At 58.0% G+C, this 20796-nt stretch overlaps 1 protein-coding gene across 8 annotated transcripts in view; it reads left to right on the forward strand.

The window, feature by feature from the left end:
• NFATC1 (nuclear factor of activated T cells 1) overlaps positions 1 to 20796 on the forward strand; it is a 100839-nt gene that overhangs the window by 10145 nt on the left and 69898 nt on the right. For all 8 annotated transcript variants that reach the window (XR_005016161.1, XM_036822907.1, XM_036822914.1 and 5 more), the window contains exons 2-3: positions 3228 to 4305; positions 19849 to 20008. Coding sequence is in view for 7 of the 8 variants with exons in the window: in XM_036822907.1 (XP_036678802.1) it covers positions 3228 to 4305; positions 19849 to 20008 (1238 nt within the window). In the remaining variant the exon portion in view is untranslated. The remainder of the gene's footprint in view (positions 1 to 3227; positions 4306 to 19848; positions 20009 to 20796) is intronic.

Genomic DNA, 20796 nt, shown 5'->3' on the forward strand with positions numbered 1-20796 from the left:
ATCACGATTATTGACAGACTTTGGTTAAATAAAGGCCCCCCTTGGAATGCCCTAGGAGTCAGCGGGCCCCCTGCTCTCCATCTCCCTCTGGGGGCCGGGGGCAGGGGTGGGCACGCTCTCAGATACCCTCCACGACTCGGGCTCGGGACCACGAATGTGGCTGTGTCCTGTGGGCAGGTGGTGGGGAGGCCCCAAGCTGATTGCTAGGATTTGTTTTAATTCTTGGAATTACCTTCCTGCCAACAAGTAGTAGTTCAGCGGTGGGATCAGCTGTATCTCTTAAATGACAGGTTTGCATAGTATTCTTTAGCTGGGCAGGAAGTGTGGGTGTCCACTAAACCCCCTTCAAGGCCCCCCAAGGCCTCTGGGTGCCGGGGGAGAGGCCTGGCAGGCCCGTTGAGGGCGCCTACGGACTCCCCGGGCCTGGGCTTTGTGCACAGTTTGTATGTTTCCCATCAGTGTCCTGCCTGGGCTTCCCTCCTGGGGTCGATGACTTGTCTTTAAAATGAAGTCCGTTCTTCGTCGGATGCTGGATGCTCTGTGCACTTCACGTGGAGGAAAGGGCTCAAAGCGCAGGGCGGTCACAGAAGCGAGGGTGCAGGTCTGGGGCACCTTCACTCCTCCCAGGAGCGCCCGGGTCTGGGGCCCTCTTTCAGCTGGGGGGGCTGGCGCAGTGTCCCTGCCATCTGGACGTTGCCCCCTTGCGGACAGAACGTCAAGGAGGCGTGGAGCTCCTGCCGCATCATAGCTGCTGCCCCGGGGTGCGGGTGGAGGGGTGCCTGCCAGAAGTCGGGGCCCCCGGAGACTGCCGCCCCGGGCTCTTCGTCCGCAGGAGCTGGGACGGGCCTCCTCCGTGGGCCGGGGAGGGCACGCGTCCAGGCTGGTTCAGGCCGGCGAGTACCCTCTGGTGTCAGGGCGCAGGCAGAGGCGGGGCCCATGTGTCAGGCTGCGGGCCTGGGGGGGAGCCAGGGGGGGCGGGGCTGGAGAGCCGGCACCAACAGTTATGAGAAGCCGCCTGAGAAATGCCGGTTCCGACGCTTTAGCTCATGTGGCGCCTGGATGGTCGGGGGGAGGGCGGGGCGGGGAGCCAGGGTCTCTGTAACTCACACTTGACCTGGGAACACGTCAAACATAATACAGCTACTTGCTGAAGCGTCATTACTAAAATCCCCGCCCTGGACGTGTGTAACACGATTTATTAATGTCCTCCTTACCGATCACGCGGTTCTCGTCGTAATCACACAACAGCAGGTGCTGCTGGACACACCGCCCCGTCCAGCCTGCTTTTGGTTGACATCTGACTTCTTACCTGAAGCCACACAGGTACTGGGAACAGCTTTTTGTTTCTTAAACTGGCAGTTCTGGTTAGAATGGTTTGGAAAGTGTTGGGCCAGCGGTGAAGGGAGACCCTCTTAGCGGGAGGTCTGTGGATGTGGCTATAATGTCCGTGTAATGTACCACCGCGCCGTGGCCGGAAGGGGACCTTGGTTCTGCCCGGCGCATCGGCCAGATGCGTCTGGGAAGAAACACAGAGCAGCGTTTAGGCTCCCACGGTAACTGAGAGAAGACTGATTCCGTGTTGACACCACTGCCGCCCCTGATGGGTCCGGCCCCTGGTCGCGCTGCCTGTCCTTCCCTCTCGGGATGAGGGGGTGACGAGGCTTGCGGGGGGGCGTATCCGCGGACCCGCCTATCCCCCCTCCGCCCAGGCGCCGCCTCCCACTCGGAGCTTCTGGTTCCCTCCGCTGCAGTTTCGCTTCTCTCCTCCTCACGGCTCAGTCTCTCCCTGGGGCCGTTTACAAGCCGGCACCGATTCTGAGCATCTGGACACTGATGCTTTCTCCCCAAAAGACAGCCTGCCCTTGACCCCCCGGGGGCGGGGGGCGGGGTGGGCAGGGCCGGTGTGCTCTCTCTGGGCCGCTCTTCTGGGGAGCAGCAGAGAACAGTGTTTTATGGGGCAGGGGATTCAGAGTGTAAAAGCCAGAGCTTCTCGATAGCAAGGGTATAAGGATCTGGGTTACCAGAGGGAGGTTGTATGCTCCTTCTGAAATAAGCCATAATGGAAGTAGATTTCCCCCTATTTGGGGAGCTGGACCCATTTCTGTTAATAAATCCGATGGGATGTGAACCTGTACTTTGAGGCCCTTGATTCTCTGGGGTCTGCCCAGGTGGGTTTCTGAAGCCCAGCAGAAGGGCGGCACTGTCATTGGATGAAGCGTCTCCAGGCTGGTGCGCTTGGCCCGGGAGGTGGTGTAGGGTTTCCACGAGCAGCTCCATTATTCAGAGACCTTGGGAGCCTCAGCTCTAGGCACACGATAATGAGGTACCCACATGTTATAAAGGGTCTGTTCAAATTGGAAATCCAGACGTGTGGCTTTGCTGCTAAAAATGACTAATTACACTAGTAGTGATTTTTTTAAAACATATTTTACTGAGGCTGTAATCAATATATAATGATTTAATATATGGCTGAACTTCAATATCCTCTGCTTCGTTTTTCCTGTAAAAGAAGGATTCTTAGTCCATGAGCCACCATCCGAAGTTACATGAGAGATCCCGGAACCTATGTGTTCGTCCAACCCTTGGGGTGTTTTCTCTGTCGCTGGCGATCAGTCTATCACAGCGTCTTTAAACGTCCAGGCCCCCGTGTCTGAAACCCGCCCGCCCGTCTGTTGGTTGGACAGAACGAGCACCGTTTTGGACCAGGCACAGGCCTGGGCCCTGGAGGCAGGAGTGAACCAGGGTAGACCTGGGCGGGCCCGACGCTGCCCTCAGAGGCGTGGGTTCTGCTGGTGCAGGATGTGATGGGTGAGGTGGTGAACGTTAGGAGAAGAAAGAAAGTGGGGGAGGGTGACACGCCTGCTGGGCTGGGGGCTGCGACTCGGGTAGGGCAGGTGGGGGCGCAGTTTTTGAGAAAAAGCAGAAAGATGTAAGGGGACCAGCGGTGCGGCTCTGCGGGAAGGATGTTTGCGCAGAGGGAAGCCCCGGTGGGCGCGTGTCCAAGTGAGAGGGCGGTGGCTGGAGTGGAGAGAGGAGGGGCCCGGGAGGGGCGCAGGGACCCTGCTGGCCAGGCCGGGGCTCGGACTGCTGCTCCGAGGGAGCGGAGCCCATCTCGGAGGCCAGGCCCGCGGGGTGGAGGGGTGAGGCCGGTCCCGGCTCGCGGGGTCCCTGAGCTCGTGGGTTGCGGTTCCTGGCCAGCGCCTCACCCGTCTCCCCCTCCCTTCCAGAGCACTACAGTTACGTCACCTCCGGCATGGGCTCTGGCCTGCCCCTCTCCTCCGCCCACCCCTCGCTGCCGGCCCCGTGCCACGACCTGCAGACCTCGGCCCCGGGCATCTCCGCCGCAGGCTACGGGGCTGCCCTGGACGGCGGGCCCTCGAGCTACTTCCTCTCCTCCGGCGGAGTCAGGCCCAACGGGGCCCCGGCCCTGGAGAGCCCCCGCATCGAGATCACCTCCTACCTGGGGCTGCACCACGGCAACGGCCAGTTCTTCCATGACGTGGACGTGGAAGACGTCCTTCCCAGCTCCAAGCGGTCGCCGTCCACGGCCACCCTGAACCTGCCCAACCTGGAGGCCTACCGCGACCCCTCGTGCCTGAGCCCGGCCAGCAGCCTGTCGTCCCGCAGCTGCAACTCCGAGGCCTCGTCCTACGAGTCCAGCTTCTCGTACCCGTACGCGTCCCCGCAGACGTCCCCGTGGCAGTCCCCCTGCGTGTCCCCCAAGACCACAGACCCCGAGGAGGGCTTCCCCCGTGGCCTGGGGGCCTGCGGCCTGCTCGGGTCCCCGAGGCACTCGCCCTCCACCTCGCCGCGCGCCAGTGTCACCGAGGAGAGCTGGCTGGGGGCCCGCACGTCCAGGCCCTCGTCCCCCTGCAACAAGCGGAAGTACGGCCTCAACGGCCGGCAGCTGTCCTGCTCCCCCCACCCCTCGCCCACGCCGTCCCCGCAAGGATCGCCACGGGTCAGCGTCACCGACGACACCTGGCTGGGCAACACCACGCAGTACACCAGCTCGGCCATCGTGGCCGCCATCAACGCCCTGAGCACCGACGGCAGCCTGGACCTGGGCGACGGCGTCCCCGTCAAGGCCCGCAAGACCGCCCTGGACCACTCGCCCTCAGTGGCGCTCAAGGTGGAGCCGGCGGGGGAGGACCTGGGGGCCACGCCGCCCACGTCTGATTTCCCACCCGAGGAGTTCCCGTCCTTCCAGCACATCCGCAAGGGCGCCTTCTGCGACCAGTACCTGTCGGTGCCTCAGCACCTGTACCCGTGGGCCCGGCCGCGGTCCCCGACGTCCTACACCAGGTAAGCGGGTCCAGGCGGGCGTGGGCCGCGGCAGCGGGTTCCCGAGGCCCGGGTGCCAGCAGGGCTGGTTCCTTCCGAGGCTCAGGGAGGATCTCCCGCTCTCCAGCGCCAGGTCTGCTGCCATCCTGGCGCCCCTCTGCCTTCACACCCCTCGGCCTTCTCCCGGCCTGTGTCTGTGTCTGAATCTCCCTCTGTCAGGACCCAGTCGTGTTGGCCGAGGGCCCACCCCAAAGACCTCACCTTCACGAATTCTCTCCCTTTTAAAGGCCTGTCTCTAGGGGAGGTCATATCTGAGGTGCTGGGGGGGGGCGCGGGGACAGACCTTCGGGGACAGGAGTCAGCCCATCACAAGGGTTCACCGACACGTGGGCTCAGTTTTTGTTTTGTTTCCTATAAAAGCAAGTGACGCTCGTGTCTGTGTTTTTGGCTTCCCTGCTCGCACCTAATTGCCGTCACTGCACTGTCGGTGCAGATGGGGCCTCGGCTCGGCACTTCCCCGGAGGAGCGTGCCGGCTCCTGCACCAGCCCCGCCGGCGTTTGGAAACCACGCAGCCTCCTTCTCCCAGGAGACGGGCTGCCTGGCGGGGGGCCTCAGCTCCTCCAAGCCCCGCGTTTCTCTTTACCGTCGTCGGGGCTGCTGGTGCTCTGTTGGGTCCACTTACTCAGCCCGGGGTTTTTATTTTTAACTAAACAGCTTTCCCAACAGGTGGGCCACTAATGACCCCTGGCAGAGTGCTTTCTGCTCGAGGATTTTTATCAGGCGTAGACCGTGCACACGGGCCCTCCCAGGAGGTGCACGGCCTTTGCCGTGGGGCTGCGGGGGCCTCTCCAGGAAGAGGCGTGTGTGACAGGCGTGCAGGCTTCTTTCTGCCTGTAGATTCGGATATTCGAGGCTTAGCGTTGTCTTGTTCCTGCTCCCTTCTTTGTTCTGGCGGCAAGACTGCGTGGTAGGGCCTAGTGCCTTCCAGCCGTCGTGCCCATAAGATGAGGAGAGCGAACCGGTAGGGTTTTATTTGTTTCAGAATTTTCTCTGTTGTGCTCAGACCCTCTTTTTTTCCACAACTAAAGCACACATGAGGTAGTTAGAGCTGCCAGCGGATAATGTAGTTCTAGGTGCCAAATGAACACAGCTAAACCTTTTTGGAAGTTTGTGGCAAAGAAACAGTATGAGAGATGACAGTTTCTAAAGCATCGGACGGTGAATACTTCCTTTCTGCTGGCACATTTAGGAGTCGAGAGGTAGAGAAGCAAGGATTACCATGGTCTGGTAATCAGAACCTGGATTTAATGCTTAAATGTGGGAATTTTAAAAATCCATTTGGAGGCATTTTAAATATAAAAACTGTTTATGCAAGCTGTCCTCTCTTTATAATTCTTCCTTAAGAAGAAGAATGTTTTGAAGCTAACCTGCTCAAGCACACAGGCCCACACACAGTTTAGGACCTTCTCATTTTCGTGGACCATGATGAGGCATCAGTGAACCCACATCATCACGGCAGGTGCAAAGGTAACTACCGTGTCTCCAGGAGCTGCTGTGACCAAACCCCACAGACGGGGTGGCTTAAACAGCAGGCCTTTATCCCTCAGGGTTCTGGGGCTTTGGAGTCTGCGATCCAGGCACCGGCGTTGAAGTCCTTGGGCCAGGACCACCCAGGGGCCTCGCCCTACCTTGACGGCCCCTGTAAAGACCCCGCATCCAAGCGCGGTGGCCTTCTGACGTCCTGGGGTTAGGACTCCAACCTGGGACTTTTGGAGGGCCCAGCTCAGCCTGTGACCCCCGGTGGTGGATGGGGTGGCTTCCTCAGGACCTCAGCAGCGGGGAGCCTGCGGGAACGCGGGTGTTTCTGGCGGGTCGTCCTGCGTCAGGATGCAGAGCTGCTGCCTGCTGTCTGCTCCGGGGTCTCGGTGGTGATTCCCTGGTTGAGTGACCTGCTCCATTTATCTCTTGGTCGCAGAGCTCCGGGCGAGGTGTGGTGCTCCCGGCGTTCCTGTGAGTTCACGCCAACAAACGCTGTGAAGGCACCGCACTTCCCCCCGAGGGTCTGAAGTCAGCTTTTCCCACTGTTTTGGTTCCACATCAAAATATGTTTCCTGGTCCCTGGCGATGTGTTTCCGTGTGATCCCACCAGCTGGTGCGGGGGGGTGGGGTGGGCGGCTGGAGGCCACGGGGGGAGAGGGATCGGGGCACTCACCCGCGGGGAAGGTGGCCAGACTTCCTGCCCGCGGGGTCTCGGGCTGCCCAGCTGGGGTGCCCGGTGCTGACAGGCTCCGAAGTCTGGGGTGGAGGGCTTATCGGGACAGATCCACTTCCCAGCCTGCGGTGCAGCACCTCTGGGCACTTCTACTTCTGTCTTGCCAGTAAAAGGAACTTTCTAATGAGAAGTGTGCAGCGTTATTCTCTTCCCAAGGAATTTGGGGACCATGGGATCACTGCCCTTTTGGGGTCTTTTTGTCTGTACAGCATGCGTGGCTCGCCCCTGTGTGCAGAGCCTTCCGATAGGCCCACAGGGTCACAGAATGATGCTAAATTCTTGCCACAGAAGGTGTGTGAAACCAACAGCAGTGCTGGGTAGAAGAAGTTCATAGGTTTTAAATAAGAGCTTAGACTTATCTTAGAGCCTCGGAGAATGACGCTTCTGCTCCTAAAGCCTGGGAAACGCAGGTGACTCGTTTCAAGTGCTCCCTGTCCTCACGCCCGAAAGGCCACGAGCCTCTTCTGAAAGGAGAGGGTCTTCCCACCTCGCTTCTTTCTGCGGATGAGAAAGCAATTCCGCCAAGGATGGTGCCAAGCGGCGCCCACGATCGGCCGTGGCGGTGAGGGTGGAGATGACAGGCCGATTCCCGCTCCCGGTGGATTGTTTCTCGGTGGTGGTTTTCAGAGGACGTCATATTGTCCCAAAGGAGCTAAAGTTTAAATGTCCGTTGGTTCAAGCAAACGTACTTGAGCGTCTGCCCTGGGCGAGGGTGCTTATCCAGTGTCCTCGCTGTGTGTGTCCAGTGAACTTGTGTTTCCTTTAGAATAGGCTCGGGGAAAGTCCCAACTTTTGAGGTCTTAATGTCTCTGTCTGTGCCCGGCACAATCTCTGAATTTGCCTTTAAAGGGGCAAAGTTACACGAGGAATGTATAATACTTAAAAGGAAACTAGTTTTGGGAATGTGGAGCATTTTAAGGTGAGTCTTTTGTGACAGCAACAGCACACGTGTGGAATTAAATTCCTATAGACAAACTTTGCTTTTGTGATTCGAGTAGTTAAAGAGTAGACTTTCTTAAGGGGCGAGGGCACATAATGAACAGGGTTACTTGGAGCTACCGGGTTCAGTGACCCGAGGGGCTGCATGTCCAAATCAGTATTTCAGATGTGGTTTCTTTTAGGTTTTTGGGTCCGATCGATGATTTTAATAGTATCCATAACCTTTATGCTGTGTCTAAGTGTTAGTTTCTAAAAGTCTGATGAAACTACTGCTAACTCTGATTGCATTTTATAAGTTGTTTGAATATTTCAGAGTTTATCCTAATTTGGAATAAGATTAAGTGAAGCTGGAGGCTGGTAACAAATCCAACTACACGTCATTCCGCTGAGGCACCCCTGGCCCCGGCCCGTCTGCACTCAGGTGGTCTCCATCGGGCCAGCCCATTCGGGCTTTTGGACTAGTCAGTCACTTCTGGGTTATTTTCCCTTTTCTGACCTGGCAAAGGATCTTCAGCCACGTCATCTGAAGATCACAAACGGAAGCTCACTGGGGACTCCCCTGGCGGTCCAGCAGTTAAGACTCTGCGCTTCCACTGCAGGGGGCTCAGGTTCAATTCCTGGTTGGGGAACTAAGATCCCACATGTGGCACGGCCGAAAAGTTAAAAAAAATTTTAAAAGAGTACCAAAAAAAAAAAGGAAGCTCACTGATAGTGAGCTTTAAAAAGAAGACAGTTTGGGGGGAGGTCTCTGCACAGTCCCCCTGAGCACTTGCTTACAAGACCCAGTGCCAGGGTCACATGTTCAGGCCCCACTAATAAGAGGTAGAGCTGGACTCACGCCGTGATTAGCTCACCCCGGAGGCGCCCCCTGGCTGGGCCCCTGCTCCCCGGAGCCCTGACGAGTTTTCGCTCAAATCGGGGGGCATCGGGGAGCCTGGGACCTTTCTCTGACATCCGCGTCCTGCTCCCAGGATGCTGGTGGCTGCTCGGGGAGGGTGGGAGCCCAGCAGACAGAGGTCCTCACGAGGCCAGAGGCTGACCTTGGCCACAGGCCTGCAGAGGCTCCTGCAGGTGAATTCGGAGTCTGAGTGCAGGACCCGGGCTGTGTGTTTCTGCAGTTGTGCTTTCTTGCTGCAGGAGTATGTGGTCTCGCAGGCCCAAACCCTCATCCCCGCGGGGCAGGCTCTTTCTGGTTTCCCAGAGTTCACAGCTGACGCCAGAAAAGGTGCTCTGCGTACTGACTTCCAGCTGGAAAAATCAGCCTTGCAGATTCAGCTGTGATCTGTGGATTTGTGGCGGAGGGAGAGGCTTCTGCCCCACCTTTACGGCCCTTTCCCCAAGGTGTACGTGGAGGATGTAGGTCCCGATTTCTCTTTTTGATGTTGTTCTATGAATGTCTGTTTTTAGCCACGAAAAGGAGAAAGAGGATCTCAAGTACTTTTGCGTTCCCGGAGAGGATAAAATCATCTGAATCTTCGTGGCTTTACACACAGATGTTTAAGTCTAGCCATTGAGATCTGCCATGTTGGCTGATTCTGTAGATAATCCAAATGCCCGCAGAGTTTCGGCTACGAAACCGGTCAGCTCCTGGCCTGGTCCTGCCCCGCCGGGCCGTCCATCCGTGTGCTTGTGAAGGCGGGGCTGCTGCGCTCAGGGGTCTCCCATCCCGGGGCTCCTTCCCGGGTCTCCAATCTTGAGATTCCCCAAACCGTGAGGAGACCCGACCAGGAGCAAGTGTCCAGTGACGACACGCACGAGTGACCACAGACACAACAGAATTGCTTTCTGCTCAGATGTTCTCCTCCGAGGAGAGAGTGGGGTGCTTGTCGGGGACCCCGCGCACCTGCAGCACACCTGGGCTGGGCCTCCGGGGAAACAAGGGAACGGTCCTGCCGGAGACCGAAATGTAATCGTGAGGCAGCGATTGTCCACCTTTAAAACTCGGCCTTCCGTGAAAATTAACGAGCAAAATTGTATTTATATGTCATGATGGGCTTCGCCTTTTAAATAAATGCTTCTAAAATACCTTCTGGAAGCTGGGGCTTGAGCCACAGCATTGAGCTGGTTTTCGGTAAAGAAAGCGACCCGCATGTTGTTTTCCCCGCTGAGGTTTCCCGTCCAGGTTGGTCTGTGCTCTGAGTGCCCAGCCGGCAGCGGCTGCGCCAGCCCACGCGACTGGGACACGGAAGCGGTGCATTAATGACGCGCTGCGTTCCACTGCTCTCAGCGACGGTGCCTTTGTCACTCTGGCCACGTTGTTTTAAAGGCTTGTTGAGGTGGGCGGTTCTGTCCTCTCCCTGCTCAGGCTTCATGTAGATTTAAGCGGGCTGTTTCCGGGATCTGACCATTCCGCTCAAGTGCTGGTCGTGCCGTGGAAGCCCCGGGGCCCCTGGGAACGCCTGATTTTCTCCCGAGAGTCGCTTCCCACAGGTGAGTGTGGCCACCTGCAGGGCAGTCACACCGTGATGATGCCTGTTTCCCCTGAGCCCAGAGCGCTGCAGGGCTGTCGGGACGTGCGTGCACCGTGGCCTCAGCATCCCTCCCCGGGGACCTGGGCTCGGGGCCAGCGAGCTCGCGGGAGGCGTGGATGAGTCTCACTTTACAGATGGGGAAACTGAGGCACTTGGAAATTGCTAGACACAAGACGGAAGACAAAAAGGCCGTAAGGCTCCAGTGGCCCAGTCTGGGGGTGGGGGGGCGAGTGTGGTCACTGCAGGACTTGAGGCTGGGAGGATCCAGTGATGGCCGTGAGCCCCCCACTGCGGGGGCACGTCTCGGGGCTGGACGCGCACCTGTAGGTGGTACTGGCGTCCCACTGTTTTATTTCAAGTCAGATGTTACGGGAGGTGGGGGGAGGCGGAGTCCGGGGGTGCTGCGGTCACTCGCTCTTGGTGTCCAGAGACCACGGCAACGGGGGCAACGCCCAGCGGGCTGTGCCTCTCGGGCACGGGGTCTCCTCTGGCCTGACCACAGGCTGAGCTCTGTTTCAGCGAGACCCTCGCTGGGGCTGTGAGCTTCTCTAGTCCTCAGGGAGCAACGCGCCTGATGCAGGTACATTCCTGTAGATGATCTGAGAACAGCTTATCTATTACATCCTGAGCCACTGAAGTCTGTTTTAAACTTAGAGTTTGGAAATGGAATGGTTACTATTTCATGACTGTCCAGGTTTTTCTGTGGGTCCCCTGTTAAAACAGATTAAGGGTGAACTCTGGGAGTTGCCCCCTGACTGTCCTGGCATCTCTGGGGAGAAATCAGATCCGAGTGTCAGTGTCATGGCTTATGTATGTCCCATCCTGCGTTAGCTCGGCGGTTCTGTTTCTTGGTTTTGTAAGCAGTGTGGCAGGTGTCAGCTGAGCTTTCTCAGGCTCCGTAATGACTGGTTAGCAGCAGGCTCTGGCGGCGTCTGAAAAGGCATTTGGGGCCTAGTAACAGTCACAAACACGCTGGCATCTGCCCCCTGTAACAAACGTGAGGGTCAGTGGAGCACAGAGGGACCATCCAGAGCTCAACTTCCCACGGGGTCCTCACCAAGTAAACACTCCTCCACCCATCCACCCACCCAGCCAGCCAGCCACCTATCCATCCACCCACCCATCCACCCACCCACCCATCCTTCCTTCCATCCACCCAGACCTCCTTCCTTCTGTCCATCCACCCACCCACCCATCCACCCACCCATCCTTCCTTCCATCCACCCAGACATCCTTCCTTCCATCCATCCACCCATCCACCCACCCATCCATCCATCCACCTGCCCATCCACCCAGACATCCATCCACCTGCCCAGACATCCATCTACCCGCCCAGACATCCATCCACCCATCCAAGGCATGGGCCCTCCCTGTGCCCTTTGTTCCACTCCAAGAGTGGATGTGAGGGAAAGGCAGCGTCCTCCCTTGTCTAGACAGTTCTGGTCCCTGGGGACGGAGGAACTGGGTGCAAATGCAGTTGTCTAGTCTTGGGTCAGGAGGAGAAGCCCCAGTAGTTTGAGAAATTCCTCCAAAGTAGCTTATTTTCCACCTCAGCTGGATTTCTGGACAAGAGCTCTTTCTGTCCCACTGGGCTGCCGCCCCGTTGAGTTGTAGGAGCACCTGGTGTCCTTAGACGTGTCTTCTCTCAGGAGAGGGTTTAGGAGTTGGAGGGCTTGTTTTCCTGGAGAACAGAGGGCCCTGCAGCGATGCTGCCCTCTTGCGAGCCGAGGAGGAGACCCCAGGTAGCTGTCCGCCCTGGGGAGGCGCCGGGTCCAGTCTGCCTGGGGGTCCTGGAGGCTGCCTGGCCCCCCCCCGTGCAGGTGCAGGGTGGTGGGAACGGTCGGGATGCAAGTCTGGACGGCAGGGCCTGAGAGGCTTATGTGAAACTGGCCTGTTTTTTTTGGGGGGGGGCAGGGTGGGGGTGATGAGTGGTGCAGAGTAAGGATGACGGCAATCTTCCAGAAAGCTGGAAGGAAGTCTTAGCTCCTTGGAGTTCTCCACACCCTGTTCGGTGGAGCCACTAAAAGCAAAGAATTCTTATGAAATTCCTGAATCGATCATTAAGAAAAAAAAAGAATCTCTCCACGGTGGCCTTGCTGTTCTTGTTCTGAAAGTTCCAGGTCCGTGACTGAGTTTGAATTGGATTCCTGAGCAGACCTGGGCCTGGCAGAGCCTCCAAGAGTGTGGAGAACGAGCGGTGGCCCTTCCTGGGCTGCCCACCTCCCAAACACGCACCAGCCACTAGACCCCATCCGTGCCCCCCCCAAGTCCCCAGGGCACGGGGACAAGTTGGGGACCAGTCGGGGACAACTCGGGGCCGAGGTGGCAGCAGGGAGGGGTCTGGCACTGGTGTGACCCAGACAGGGCCTCTTGGGGGGGGATCCTGGGCCTCACGACAGGTCACTGGCCGCAGAATCTCGGGGTGCGGGTGCCCTGCCTACAGCACCCCGAGCGTGGGCAGGCCGATGTGGGGCTCTCTCCTCTCACCTCACTGGCCTCCTTGCATTTTACTGCCGGGCTCCGTCCCTCAGCCCCCTGTTCACCCACCATCGCCGTAAAAGCACTTTTCCAGCCTCCGGGAGTGGTCAGGGCACCTCCTCCAGGCCACCGTCCTCCTCGTGGCCAGCCCTGTCCCCGAGTCCCCTCAGCGCCATCTGAGTGACAGTGCAGAGGAAGCCGGTCCCAACAGCTGGGGGTGACCACCCGAGACCCCCGGGCATGAGTTTCTGTCTGAGGCCCGCCCCCCGCTCCCATCCCTCCCAGACCCATCAGACATGCAAGGCCAGCCCCGAAGGACTTTGGCCTTTCGTGAATCACAGCCAGCCCCTCCCCGAGGGCTGTTCCCTGGGAGGGTGGGCGGGTGGGTGAGGATGCCACCCACGGCCCGCGAACCTCTGGGGGGTCATCAGTGGAGAGGCCGGCTGCGCCAGGGCGCCCTCCAGGAAGGCCGACCTTTCTGGCGTGGGAGGAGCTTTCTCACCCATGCCTGGCGGGGGCCCCAGGGGGAGCTGGGTGGACCTTGGGGCGAGGTGTGTGGTCCCGGCCAAGCCTTGGCCCACGGGAGCCTTTGGGGGCCCGGAGACCCTGCTTGATTAAATAGCCGAGAACTGAGCTGATAACCTTTTTTAAAATTAGGGGGAGAAAGACAAAACAAAGCAAGTAAGTTAGGCGGCCATGGGCTCCCGACCCTGGGAAAACGTGTTACTTTAACGTTGGGGTGACGTCCTTCCCCTTCTGCTCTGGTTCTCTCTCTCATTCGGGCGGACTTCAGTCCTGCCAAGTTCAGAGTTTGTAGCTTCAGCTCTTTTAGAAACAGAAGAGTCCTGAAAGCCTTTACAGTTTTCTTCTAAGTGATAAGTCCATATGAGCCTTAGATCTCAGAAAATTCAGAATTGAAGGGATTCTACCCAAACCATCTGAACAAAAGAGGAGCCACCCTCCCCGGGTGTCTACATGGAAGGAGAACTTCCCAGCACAGGGGCTTTGCTGAGACTCTCGTACGTGGCACCTGGCGGTGGGACGTCCGGTGCACGTTGGTTCTCTGACGTTGAGTGGACAAGGCCTTTTTTCAGGGAGAAGGTTCCAGAAGGGCTCCAGGCTCGGGTGCAGCCAGTTTAGGGAAGTCACTGCCTCTGACTCAGAACAGTCACCAAGCTCTCCAGGGCAAGAACAGGAGGGTGAGAAAGTAGACGATTTGGGGGGTTTACAATTCATATCCTTCACTGTGGGATACTTTTTAATGCCGATAAACAAAAAGGAGAGTGAATCCCTGACAGTTCCCGGCCCTGGAATATCACCGTGGTAACTTGAGTGCCTGTTTCTCAGCTTCGCTCTTTCACTCTGTATCACAGAAAACCAAACTTGTACACGAGTCAGAGACTAGTCATGGCTCCCCACGCCCACACCTAACTGACTGATGACTTGTGGTCCGTTTGCCTCACCTCCTCACCCACACCCATTATTTTGCGGTAAATCCCAGACCTCATGAAGTCTTACCCATCGATATTCAACGTGTCTTCCAGAGATGGGGGCTCAGTTTTAGAAACAAATCATGACACCTGTAGATACCGTACCCGACACTGATACGTGATTTAAGAGAATTCCTTGGTATCACCGAGCAAGTGTCCAGACCCCCTGACCTACTTTCTCCGAGGTGGTCGGATTCCAGCTCCAGGCCTCGCGGTCGGCTCAGGTGCGGAAATCTCTGTTTTCCCCGCACGCGGCTGTAGGGGGCTCGGCGGGTCCCAGTCCGGGTCACCTGGCACACTCCTCTGTCCCTGGTGTTCGCGGTTTTTCCTCGAACTGGTGCAGAATCGGGGCCTTGCTGGGATCTGGCTCCGAGTTCTGGCGAAGTGGTGCGTGCCGTTCCCTCAGAGGCGGGCTCTGGCGTCTCCGTGGTGGTAGCGGTGGCCGATGAAGTGGTTTAAATGGAGAGGCCTGGGGTGAGCAGGTCCGGCCCGAGCCCCGGCCCGCTGGCCATCGGGAGCACAGAGGCGCGGTGGGGACTGAGCGAGGCTGTCTGGAGCCCTGGGCCCTGCGATGACCTTGGTTTTGAATCAGTGCGAATGGCCTCCGTCCGTCTGTGTCCCCGCGGTCAGCCGCGCTCCGAGCTGGGTCTCCTGTGCTGGAGAAACATGTCCCTGTCAGGCTGCACCCGCGGAGACTGGCGGGTCAGCTGGTGTCCCTGGGTCCTGCTCAGGGGTGGGTTTGGTTGGTATCGAGACGGGTGCAGGCGGTCGGTGGTGCCGAGGTCAGAGCTGCAGTCTCATGAACACGTGCTCCAGGGCGGCACAGCTTTTGCTGAAGTGCGGGAGGCTGTCTGTGAAATCCTTTGTGTGCTGGAAAGACTGCTCTGGCCTCGCGGTACCCAGGGTAGCCCCGAGCGGGCGACCACAGTGGCCGGGCGGGGGGGGCGGCCCGGGCAGCTGGGGCAGGGCCTGGATGGGGGTGGGAGACACGGGCTGAGAGAAGTTCAGGTTCGTCTGGGGCTCTGCATGCCCGTGTGGAGGTAGGCTCCAGGCCGTGAACTGAGCGTCAGGAAAGATCCTTCCCCCTTTTCCCGCATGAAGGAAGCACACAGATTCGGTAGGACACGAAAGGCTTTCCGGTGGGAAGTGGATGGTGGTGGCAGCTCCAAGAGCAGGGAATTCAGACGGGGGCCCCGGGCGAGCTCCCCGACGGAGGCCGTGTGACTCCCTTCCTTGTGTCACACGAGCCGGCGTCCCCAGCCTGGAGGCCAGGGCCAGCCAGGCCAAGCCAGGCTGCGCAACACCCACTCACAGCGGGGCTCCTGGTGGCTCGGGGAGGCCGTGGGCCTGGTCCACTCCTCGGCCCGGGGGGCAGGGTGATGGTGCCAGTGGTAACGGGTGGAAACCGCAGGCACTCAGCGCCGCCGGGGCACCAGCGTCGCTCCTCGGGGTGGGGGGGGCGTGAGACACGGCCTCCAGCCTCTTCTTTAAACGGGAGCAAGAGGAACGTGATTCAGGTCCTTACATACCGAGTGCAAAACAGCCATTTAGAAAAACCTTCTATTTGCAAGAATTCCAGACTCGCAGAGAGTTGCAGAGAGATCTGTGTCCCCTTCAGCCAGTGTCCCCAGCAATGCCAAGCTGATATCAAGGACAGCGACCGTCATCCCGGAGCGGCCTTTGGAGACCCCGAAGGAGCAGGAGTTGGGGTGTGGGGGGCCTGGAGTCCCACGTTGCCGTTAGTCAAATGCGTGTAAGAGGTCAGGGGACCCTTGAGAGGCCTGGAGACTTTCAGAGATGTTACCACTGGGGGTTCAGAGTGTTTCAGTTTATTGTTACCACGTGGTGGGCACGTGTTGCAGTGTTACAGGAAGATGCAGCCTCAGAGTGCCCTTCCCTGTGTGGTTTGGCAGAGATTAAAGCCATCGGGCCCCTATGTTGGCGAGGCCGTGCAGGGGACCTGAGCCCCGGGAGGTGTCAGGAGCCCCAGGTGTTCACGCTCTTTGACGGAGGCTGTGGATCTGTGCTGAGGAAATGACCAGAAAGGCCACCAGGATCTCACGCTGGATGTTCGCATCTCTGGTATCGATAAGAGCAACAGATTGGGAGCAACCCACAAGTCCATCCACAGAGCGTCAGTCATCTACAGGACAAGATGCGGTGCTGAGATCAAACCATTTTTGATCAATATGCTAAAATGCTCAACGTGTGATCTTTACGTTAAAAAAGCCAGGGTGTCACACTATATATTTTATTTTGTTAACATCCATCCCTTTTGTGTAAAAATACTTACAGATATATGCCCAGCTGTGGAGGTAATTTCTCTGGTTGATTATGAGATACATACGTGTGTGTGTGTAGAGAATGTAAAATAGCTTCTGTTTGTACAGATCAGCTGGATCTTAGATTCGAATTTAACCGTGTGTTGTCTTGGCTGCATTGAGTGTGACTTTTTAAAAAATCAAATTAAGATGGAGGTGAGTTTGAGGTTATTCAGCAGCCCTGGGCTGAGGCCATGAGAGAATTCTCCCGATGTGGTCCCCGTGGCGGCTCCTCTCCGGGTCGTTGGTGACCCCCAGGAATGACGCTCCGGCTGCAGGGCCCGTGAGGGGGTTGGGTTGGGACAGCGCAGCCGTGAATCACCGTCCTCGCAGCCGGGGCCGCTGCGTCTTGGAACATTCCTTCCAGTCTTAGGCCTTTTCTCTGAATCAGAGATACATTTACATTTTTTGTGGAGCTGCCAAATTCATGCTGAAAATTTCCAACCCAAAACAATAATTTTCATTGTCTATATTACAATATTTATTTTGTGGACCATTCTAACTTGAAACTGTGCGCACACTGTGTTGCTGGCTTTGTCCGTGATTCAGGAGCCAATTATTTCCCCAGATCTATTCTATCGTGTTCAAGTGCAGAACGGCTCAGAAGATGCTTGCCCCGCGTGGACGGCGAGGGCTTGCACTTTCCGTCCTTCCTTTGCTTCTCTCTCCGTCGCACACTCTCGTTTTTTAATTTCCTGGGAGTCAGATGAACCTAACTTTTATTTTGTTTTTCATTTGTTTCTTTTCTATTTACAGCAAAGGACAGTCTTTTCACTTAGATCAACAGTATGTATAAGATAACAGAACAGATTAGTACGTTGGATATTCTAAACGGAGACGTGGTCCCCTCCGGGCGGGGTGTGCTGAGCTGGGCAATTTGTCTGGGGGTCGGGGAGCAGCTCCCGTAAGATGCCAGTTACCGAGGGCCGACCTCGTGCTCGAAGCCCGTGGCTCGCTGGTCCTTCGTCCTGGCGGTGTGGCCGCATGTGTCGCTGATAACCACGTCAAGAAAGTGCTTCTGAGTGGCACAGCCCGGGAGACTGCCAAACGCATCACAGAGCTTCGCCCACCAGGAAAGCTCCCATTCGATCGCTGTTTAGCGTTTCTCAGAAGCCACCTGGCATTTTTGGGGGGGGGGCACTCCTGCACTCAGCCCGTGACTTGGGCGTTTCTCTTGTCTGGGCATCTCGGAGTCTCCGCGCACACACGTGTCCGTCCCATTCTTCGTGGTCACATCGTCTTGAGTTTTCCGAGGCTGTACTTAGTGAGAACCGGGGGCCGGGGGGCATCTTGTTGACGTGGAATCAAAATGTAGACAGCAGACAGGGGCCCGGGGTGTGGGCAATGAGCAGTCCCACCGCCTGCAGTCTCGCTTCCTGAAGAAATCTGGGTTTAGGTTGGCCGTTGAATAGAGGGTTTTCAAGTGCAAGTTCGTCCTGGAATCTGACACGTAGTCTGGAGGAGGGGCTTCCCAGGGTTGGAAGGCCTCCCATGCAGACGGTGATTTTAGGGCCCAGCAGGGTGGACACGGGCTGAGGGACACACTCCAAAGCGGCCTCTGTGCCTGCATGGAGGTCCTGGCCCCCGGGGGGTGCTGGTCTGCCCCACCTCCACCGGCATCTGACTGTTGGACAGGCCCACTTCACTGTATCTGCGGTGGATTCTAGTTAGGATTTTAAATTTCTCGCCGCATTGACTCAGATGCAGCCTATTCTCACGTTAGAGCCTTTGATTGCTGCTCGAAGGTCGAACTCAGGCCCACTGGGAGGCCCGTCCGCCCGGGTGGCATCAGGGCTGGCGGTGTCCCTGGGACCCAGTGAAGACTTATAGTGGGATGTGGTGTGCGCGGCCTGCGTCCCGCCAGGCTCTCGGCACCAACGCGTGCTCTCAGAGGAGCCCAGCGGGCGGGGCTGCAGAACCCGAGGGTAGACAGGGCGCCCGCCAAGCTGACTCAGCAGGAACTGCACGTGCGTGGCGAGATGATTCCGTTTCTACCGTCACTGGAAAACCACGAATGCCCCGAAATATACTGTCTTTTCCAGGAGTATTTTGCACGTTTTTTAGAGATTACATGTTTGATTCCAATTCAAGCTGATTTCTGGGCCTTTTCTCCTTGCAGAAAGCACCTTTATTCTATCTATTGTTTTGTGTTTTAAGACTCACCCCTGATTCGTAGTCTGAGATGAGGCAGAGCAGCTGGGGGACGTCTCGGGGAAGCAGTGGACTGACTCCTTCCAGGCTGAGACGCCACGAGCGCCGCGTCCGTGTGTCTGGGCCTCTAAGCAAAACCCCCCCTTCCCAGCCACCTGTCCCAAACGAGCCTCCAGCACGCACGGTGTCTCTGCTGCGTGCGCGGGAACGGACACACCAGCGCCAGGCGGAGCGGGGCGAGGGGACAGTGGCGCCCGGACGGTGGAGACTCCGGGAGCGAAGGCACCTTCGGGGCTGTGTGTGGAGGGCGAGACCTGGGCGCCTCCCGTCCACCTCTGCGGGGGCAGGGTGTCCCCACACTGCTCCCACCCTGCACCCCTCCTGGCCGGCCCGGGGTTGGCTTCCAGACACCTCTGAGGTCTGACGAGCAGCGTCTCTGTTGGGTCAGGTTCTGCATCCCAGAGGGGAGGGGGAGGGGCTGTCACCATGGGGACCAAGAGCCACCGCCCCCCACTGGGCTCTCGTTGTAGGAAGGCAGTGGGTGGACCGGGCCCCAGCTCCTGTGAGGACCTGGCGGCCTCTGCTTGCGGACTGTGGCTTTTTGGGGTCGGCCTTTTGTCTTTTTACAGGGCAGGACCCTGAAGCACGTTCTATAGGGAGAGCAGGACCTTTGGCCTCACGTGGACCTGGTTTCAGGTGGCACGTGGCCTCCGTCTCCCGTCTGTACAGTGAGGCTGTCAGTGCCCCAGAGATCTGAGGTTGCCGTGGGCCTCGTGGACCCCTCAGGCAGGGCCCGGCTCACTCCCCTCTCCCCTCTTCAGCCTCCACGTGACAAACCCGGCTTGCAAATCCGCCTTGGGCCCCAGGGCCGCTCCCTTGGTTCTGTGGCTCTTTGGCTGCGGCTCACTCGTGCCCTGGGTGGGCGGCTGCCCAGGTGTCGTGCACGGATCACGGGATGCAGGGGGCTGGGCGAGGTTGCCGCAAACCCGCCCTTTTATCAGGGGCCCGGCGGCATCCCCGACGGTTCACTTCTGCCCGCGGCCAGCGCGTGGGGCAGAGGGCAGAGGGACCAGGCGGCCCAGTTCTCAGGCCAGGCTGATAGAACCGTGATTCTGAAAAGGTCTTTAGTTCTGGAACCTGTCTTATTAGGGAGGTTAAATAATTTATAGGCCTATCGTGAAGGAAGGAGAATATTTTAAGGTCGTGTGGGAAAATGTTTCCATCTTATTCAAGAACCTTGTCATGAAGACCTGACAAGGCTCTGGGCGTCCATCACAACCAGGTTGCCATTGGCTGTGTCAGGCCATTATCCTTATTGATGGGAATTTCAGATGCAAGCCTGGCAGGATGTGTTGCCCCTCAGGGCCCCAGAGTCTTAGGTGGGTCTGTGGTCTGCGGGAGGCCGTGGCATGAATGTTTAATGCTCTGTGTTCCATTTCAGCCCGTCTCTCCCTGCCCTCGACTGGCAGCTGCCGTCACACTCAGGACCGTACGAGCTGAGGATCGAGGTGCAGCCCAAGTCCCACCACAGAGCTCATTACGAGACGGAGGGGAGCCGGGGGGCCGTGAAGGCGTTGGCCGGAGGACACCCCAGTGTGCAGGTATCCACTCTGCTCTGACCCCAAGTCCTGTCCCTGCTGCAGGGGCAGCAGCTGGGGCTGGTTTCATCCAAAGGCCACTTTGCGGTAACAGCTAACAGCGCCTTTCATTTTCTGTCTTTTTTTTTTTAAAAAAATTCTCATCTCCCAACCAGTTTAGCTAAATATTTTATACACAGTCAAGTCCCAGTTTTCTCCTCAATACATATAATGGTACAATGAGAGTACCTGCTCTACCGTGCTTGCTTCTGGAGCACATAGATCAGCTGTAATCGTTACACCTGAGGTTCCTTTTCGGTGGAACTGCTTTGGGGGAGCAGGCGATACCCTGAAGATTGTGGGGGGCGTGACCAGCCCGGCGGGGTTGGGAGGACTCCCCTGGATGGGGTTGACGGGGTGACAGCCTGGGCCTGGCGGGGTTGGGAGGACTCCCCTGGATGATGTTGATGGGGTGACAGCCTGGGCCTGGCAGGGTTGGGAGGACTCCCCTGGATGGGGTTGACGGGGTGACAGCCTGGGCCTGGCGGGTTTGGGAGGACTGCCCTGGATGATGTTGATGGGGTGACAGCCTGGGCCTGGCGGGGTTGGGAGGACTCCCCTGGATGGGGTTGACGGGGTGACAGCCTGGGCCTGGCAGGGTTGGGAGGACTCCCCTGGATGGGGTTGCCAGCAGGTCTTTATTCAACTAGGAGGCAGAACGGCTGTAGCTTTTGCTTGTGTTTCCTGGTGGGTAACTGAGGTGACCTCGGTACAGCCTGGCTATTGCTTTGTCCCGATGAACAATCCCCTTT

This window comes from Balaenoptera musculus, chromosome 14, assembly GCF_009873245.2.
Source record: "Balaenoptera musculus isolate JJ_BM4_2016_0621 chromosome 14, mBalMus1.pri.v3, whole genome shotgun sequence".
Lineage (NCBI taxonomy): Eukaryota > Metazoa > Chordata > Mammalia > Artiodactyla > Balaenopteridae > Balaenoptera > Balaenoptera musculus.